Here is a 7360-nt window from a genome sequence, read left to right on the forward strand (position 1 = left end):
AGGGTAAAGCAAATTCACTTAAATTAAAATTCACTTAAATGATAGAGACCAAACACATTAATAACCCATCCTATAATTATGAGAATCCAAATCATTAATTACAAACTAATTTATACACAGTATTTTCTCACACCGATGAATTTACACTACAATATTGGAACTTATCTTTTCCAGAAAAAAATTTCATTCTCATTTTCACTAATAATTACATCATTGTTTCTTGTGTTTAAATATTTCTACAAGAAACAGTTTTCCCACCGTTTCTGTATATATATTTGATAACAAGAAACAAAGTGATACTTATGTAAAAAGGCCCTAAATAATAATGGACTTATATATCTAGCCTAGATTCTCTGTCTTCACATTGTCGTGCAGTTGTTGATCTCAACCGTTGAATAAAGATTGTATGACTCGTCATGAGTTGTATTTAAAGTCGATTTTTTTTTGTTTGTCAAGTAGCCTAGTAACTAGATATTCAATCCTTGTGGTGAATAAGTGGAGAATCCCTGGTTCGAACCTCAGCCCCCACATATATAATGTGATATTCCTACCAACTGAGTTATGTTCACATGGACTATTTAAAGCCGATCTAGGGGAAGTTGGAATACAAACCGTCTAATCTTTATCCAATAGCCAAGATCCCTCGACTGCCTACTTACTTCGAGTGCGCAGAGAATCTAGCTTCCTCTCCTCACTACTCTGAGCTCTCAACAGAGCTTCCAAGAATGGACACAATATCATGCACAACAAGCCTGATAGTATTGCTGCCTGATGATGTTAAAATATCAATGCACTCCTGCAAGTCAGCATCACATGCCACCAAAATCCACTCTAGATCATCATCCAAATACTTGATATCAAATGTCCCTACCTCTAGTTTCAATCTTTTGGAAATTTCTTCTCTCAATTCCACAATGCCACAGTTCAAAGACACCCTAAACCTTATGATATCATCTCTATATGTTGCCTTAATAGTCACAATCTTTATCTCCTTCTGAGCTAAAGGAGCGTAATCGAAACATGGAGGATTAGTCCTTGAAGCTTCTAGGACACGATCCTCCAAAACAGCATCTGCTAAAGGACACATATTTTTCAAGTCTTTAGAACAACTATCTGCACCTTCAATTAGCATTTCTATAAATGGTTCTTGAGGTTGTGACTTCGAAGCATCAAAATCATTTTCGTTCATCTTAGGTTCTGATGGCATTATGCTCAATGAGGTTTGGTGTTCTAACTTGTTTGAAGCAATATGGAGTGGACTTGTAGTTGGAGAATTCAAACCAAATGCTCCTTCAACACCATGGACAGATTCAATAACGCACTTGAGCTTTGACAAGGAACGGTTGACCTTTTTTATCTTTCGAGATGGCCAACGGGATATTCCATGCTGCCTGCAGATTCGCTTCATCGTAGTAGGACAAACTGTACGGCAAGAATATATCCAAGAACAATATGTTTTATTTTATACTTTTTGCACTTTTTTCGAAACAAAATAAAAGCTACTATAATAAACGATGATTAATACAAAAGTTTTGAAGGTCTCTCCAACAACATCACAGTCACAATTCCAGCCACATTTGTCCATATTTTTCTATATGATGAATCAAAGAATCAAAACGTGACTGCAACTGCAATTTAAAACCTTGGAGATAATTGCACTTTAATAGAGAGAACAAAACGAATATATTGTATAAAAAGGCTAAATCATCCAATAATCATACCTCCGAGGCTCTTTGCAGCATCCTTTAGGCTCCCGCTGAAATAGTTTTGCAACACATCAAGACTAATTGATTTCTCAGCTTTTCCGCGTTTTCTTTGGGAGGTTTTCTTTTTGGTTTTTGTCTCCAATGAAGAGATCCGAGCTATGCTTCCACCGGAATTATCATCAAGAATCCCTCTATCATTTATGTCATCAAAGCTCGTGATTATTTTATGTTGTAATGGATCTAGTGGAAGCACTCCCTCGTCCATATTCGGTGAGGCATCATCATGTCTAGTTGATAATTTTTCAGATTGAATAATCGGAACAGATTCAAGCCTCAAATGAACTCTTCCATTTAATATTTCAACAATTTCAATCGATCCATCCTCCCCAAGTTCAAACCCAGAAGCAACCTTAAGACTTTGGAAATTTTGTTTCATCATTGCTAATATGGATCCCAACAAAGCCTTATGTTCAGAAAATTCGCTGATACTAGGCGGCAGAAAAAACTCTAGTACATATTCATCATTTCCGGTATGAAAACTTTGTAAACAGATTGAAAAACAGCTTGTTAAATCAAACATGAGAGCATAATGTACTAAAGGGTAATCGGTTTTGCAGAATTGAGTAATGTTTTCGCAGAAACACATATTCTGTGACAAAAAAGCTCTACCGGCAACTCCTTGACCTTGTTGTAAGTGATGCTCAACACATGCATCATGGAAACCCCATGTATGAGAGTCTATTACATAGAACGCTACCTCGGTAATAGACATGCAAACTTGTCCCATACAATAACCGTCAAAACTTGAGCAACTTTTCTTAAGACCGCCACCATGAGCCAAAACACTTCTATGCCTACAAGGAACCCAAGTTTGTGCCAAAGGTAAATTATGAGTTTCGCACACCACTGTCAATATCTCCAAAATCTCGGATAATGCATTCTGCCGGTCTTCATTACAAATCTGGTTTATAAGAATTTCCATGTTATTTGGGTGACAACAATAGATAACGTAAATGTTTTATCTTTAATGAAAGACTTGAATATGGACTTGGACGAGTAAACTGTCACTTTGGTGCCTAAATGTGTGAGGCAGTGTTATTAATCATTATAGTCTCTGAAAGTATTGAAATTACAAAAAACACCCTCGAGTGTGTCTTTTGTTAGTAATTTTATGGACTAAACTCACTAACAAAAGACACATTCGAGAACCAAACTAACTAAAGACACATTCAAGGGAAAACACATTCATGGATGTTTTTGTAATTTTAATACAATCAAGAACTATCGTGACAACGCTTAACACATTCAATGCGTACCACTATAGTGACTATAAAAAGGGAGAATGCATCATGCATAGTAGTAAAGAGCACCTGACTGTATGGATACTCCAAAATCTCTGAACTCCTCAAATTTACTGCCTGCAAGGAAACTGGCAAAAGGTGAAACAGGAATCAAAAAGAATGTTTGTAATTATGTACATTTTACAACATGTTACTATGTTAGTCAAAATTAAACATTCAAATTATGAGAATTAGGCAAGTCACAAGTTTCAGCAGTCATGAATATCGATCATTGGATGAAGATCAGGCGAGTCATATTTGAAGTTAATATACAAAATCCGTTTTGCTGAAGTCAAGATACCAATAGTCTAACTCTAACCTTCATCCAACGACTGAGATCTACTAACTGCAATAACTACAAGGCTCGGTGATTGCAGAGAATACAGATCCGAAAAAGCTTATAACCACCACATGACACTGACCAAACATTAACAAAATAACATAGTTGAAAAGAAACCTAACCTCAAGTGCTTTGCAGACTTTATCAACCTCAGGAGCATAGTTAATCTTCTGTGAAGTCATAATCAATTCCAACACAGCAACACACGATTGCCCTGGAGGTTCAAACACCGGCAATGCCAAAGTTCCACGAACATTGTAATGTAAAGCATGATTTAGCCTTGAATATTCTTTACTAGAATAGTACTGAACATTAGGAGTCCATTCTGGTAACTTCTGCTGAAAAACTCTTCCAGGAAGCCCTAAAATTTCATCGTTTTCTCCATCAACAGAAAACATATACATCAAAGAAACTGTTCTATATTGATGAAGTCCATTACTGTGTGGATCAAGAACAAATGGTTGGCCTGAAGTTGTGAGTTTATACCGATTTCCGTTCCTCACCGGCGCCCAAACTTGAGCTAGAACATTCTGTTCAGTCCACTCTTTGAATTGCCTAAGAGCTTGTGTCATTCTTTCCTTGATTAGACAATAACCATGTGGATTTTGTAAAGGTGGAAGTGCATCTACATGTTGGGGTGTCACATGTTTTTTCTTGTCGTCATTTTCGACTCGATTTTCGGTTACTATCTTTGTGTTGTTACCTGAAAGTAGTAGCTTCAATCAGAACTGCAGGTCCAGCATAAACTACAAAGTTCAAGTTTAGAATCAAATAGCTTTTACATTTATATTAATAACATCTTTGGATTTAACATAACATTATATTTAGAACTTTTCTTGATCCCTACCTATAACTGTACATGTTTTGTGTCTAGTTAGCTATGAAGCACTGACACAGACGTAGACATTGGACAGGCGGACACGACATTGATATGTTGGCACCGATTATAATTTGAGAAAATAGGACACAACTTCAATCTAATGTGTCGGTGCTACATATTGATTATGTCCTACAATTTCATAGACTGTTAAGAGTTTCACATCGATTGTGAGATGACCTGAATATGACTTTATAAAGTAGAGGCAATCCTCACCTTACAAGCCGGTTTTGTAAGTTTGAGTTAGGCCTAACTCTCAATTATAATATAAACCATTTATAAATACCCAAACTAACATAAATCTTACATACACATGTAATAGTGAAACTTCCAAGAAAACAGGAATTATAGAAAAAAAATATTAAAAGTTAAAATTTCATCAAAATTCAAAGGTCTAATTTTAGACCCTCTTGAACTTCCCAATCAATTAAGCAAGATGAGTGACAGATGAATATAAATTCAACTCCCTAAGCAAAATATATTCCACATAAAAAATATTGAAAAATTAAAATCTAAACCCTCTTGAATTTCTCATTCAATTAAAGCAAGTTGAGTGACAGTTATTCAAGTTAAATTCAACCAAGACATCAAACAAGTCCAAGAAATTGAAGAAAATTTCAAAACCAAAAACACAAAAACAACAAAAAAATAAAGATAAAAAAACCAAATTCTAAAACCAAACTTCAAAACCAAAAACACAAAAATAACAAAATAAAGATAAAAAAAAAAAACCAAATTCTTAAACCAAACTGAAATAAACCAAAAACACAAAAATACCAAAATAAAAGACAAAAAACCTGAAGCTTCAATGCTGTCATCTTCAACATCAGAAAAAGTCCAAATAGGAGAAAAGTGTTGTTGTTGAGAGGTAGTGGATAAAAGAAAAGGATACATAGTGTTAGATATATGATCCAAAGGCCATGAATTTTCAAAGTCAATATCAAAATTCATGGAAAATCCATTTTCATCTAGTGGCTTTGACTTTTGAGGAAGGTCATGATTTTCTTCTTCTGACTCTTGCATTTTCAAAAGGGTGATTTTCTTTCTTGGAAAATTTGTTGCAACAGAGTGATCAAGATTGAAATTTTATGATGATGATGAAGACAAATATGAAACTAATATCAAATGATGATGGATATGTAAAATTCATCAAGGTTGAGAATATCCAACAAAAGGTTAACTGTTTCTTAATTGCAATTTTGGCCTCAACTTTTATAGGTATTAAGTTTTTAGTAATCTAGAGTTCGACAAACAAATATAAATAAAATTTAAGTAAAAATTATTTTCATCATAAATTAAATTCAAATTCTATCGAAAGATTTGTTTTTAGCCTCAACTTTTAGAATTGTGTAATTTTGACCTCATTTTATAATATCGGTTCCATAGTTTTATGTTTTATATTTTAAAGTGAACGCGTGGATTTACCATAATTTGAATATCGATTCCTACATATTACATGTAATGTCTCTACAAACTAAATCATGTTCACCAGAACTTTTAGTTCTAACTTTTCACTCTAAATTCTTTTTCTTTTTTTTGCTTGTAATTCACTCTGAATGTAAAATTTAACAAAAAATTATTTCCACTAAAAATTAAAGTACAATTCTCCTAAACAATTTATTTTAAAAAGAGTTCATTAACTAATTGAGTCAAATTTCTTGATTTGTACAATTTAATATTTAAAGCTAGCTATAAATATAATTAAGCATTTTTTTACTATATTGTATACTATATGCCACTTGCAAATGATGACAAAAGGTGATTGCCATGTTGAATAAATAATGTTAAAAAATGTAAAAATTTCAATTGTTGACCAAATGCCAACAAAGATTGGCACTAGGTAGTTGTCTCTTTTTTTGGATTATTGTTATAATTTTTATATTATTTACAATGATTTCAACCACACTAACACCCTGAAAAAATATTGGTGTTCGAAAATGAAAATGAAAATGAAAATGATGGATTAATATTGGACTTTTTTAAAATCGGTGTGGGGTTTATTACTGAAACTTTATCATTTAATATTAAGTATACTTTGTTAATTTTTAGTCCCATCAATATATATTGTTTCGTCCACATGTCCTATCTTAATTGATAAAAAATATCGAAATTGTTAAGCTAGATATTATGATTGGAATTCGAACCCCAACTCCCTCACTTATGTGTGTGAGTTTATAATGACTTTGTCATTTCATTTATCTAGAAAGATAAAAAATTGTTTCTACATGAGAGACTAAATTCAAACAAACCACTAAGACATCTTTTTATCATTTCTTAGAACAAATTTTATAGTTGTTTTCGTGAATATAATTCAATGGATATCGAGATTCGACCCCTAACATTTTAAAATGACATGAATTTCATATTAAAGAAACTAATTCTACGCATATGTCCTTATAATTTTTTTTAATATAATTATATATATCAAATAATAGAATTACATTGTTTAAACAAATAATTAAACATAAAAAATATCACACCACACTTTAAAAATAATTTAAATTGTTTGAAACATCAAAATATGAAATTAAAAATAGTCAATTGTTTCTCTCTTCATCATCACTAAAAAGAGCGACCTCTAGTTAGGTTCACCGCGAGAAAGACTAGCAATTTCAAGAATATCAACTATATATATATATTAAATAAATCTCATTCATCTCTACGAATATCCCACATTTTTGTTGCACTTTAATTATAAGTATTACTATTTCTCTTTCTCGAGAGAAGACGAAGATTGGTATGAATAAAAACTAGATTTTCATCTCTTTTTGAATTGAGCCTATTCCTTTTCAATGAATGAGTGAATAATTCCAGTGGCTACTTTGTTATTGTTTTTTAGCAGTATTTGCTACTTTTATATTATAAACAAATAAAAAACCTAAATCTTCCTATAAAAAAAACTAATAAAAGAAAAAGAAGAAAAAAAACCGTGTTTTTTTGGATTGGTGTACTACGCGCATACTCATTGCAAACAAAAAAAATTAGGTATGGCGTCGGTCAGGGTCGGCCCTGTGGGTGTGCAAGGTGAGCCACCGCGCAGGGCCTCAAACATTTAGGTGCCTCAAATTGTTTATATCGGTCTATTAAAAAATTTATA

The 7360-nt window shown here is 32.7% G+C and overlaps 1 protein-coding gene across 3 annotated transcripts; it reads right to left on the reverse strand.

The window, feature by feature from the left end:
* Positions 1-13: 13 nt before the first annotated feature.
* Positions 14-5504, reverse strand: LOC123908877 (protein NLP6-like). Of its 3 annotated transcripts, none has more exons than XM_045959603.1 (5): positions 5061-5504; positions 3509-4089; positions 3077-3124; positions 1722-2667; positions 14-1422 (listed from the first exon to the last, which is right to left on the reverse strand). In XM_045959603.1, the coding sequence occupies exons 1-5, from the start codon at positions 5284-5286 to the stop codon at positions 695-697; spliced, it is 2529 nt and encodes an 842-aa protein (XP_045815559.1). In that variant the 5' UTR covers positions 5287-5504; the 3' UTR covers positions 14-694. The 3 variants fall into 3 exon arrangements, with proteins under 3 accessions (XP_045815559.1, XP_045815561.1, XP_045815560.1); XM_045959605.1 differs by having other exon boundaries at positions 3509-4132; positions 5061-5162; XM_045959604.1 differs by lacking the exon at positions 5061-5504 and adding an exon at positions 4234-4892.
* Positions 5505-7360: the final 1856 nt, after the last annotated feature.

The sequence above is a fragment of the Trifolium pratense genome, linkage group LG2, assembly GCF_020283565.1.
Source record: "Trifolium pratense cultivar HEN17-A07 linkage group LG2, ARS_RC_1.1, whole genome shotgun sequence".
In the NCBI taxonomy this organism is placed as follows: domain Eukaryota; kingdom Viridiplantae; phylum Streptophyta; class Magnoliopsida; order Fabales; family Fabaceae; genus Trifolium; species Trifolium pratense.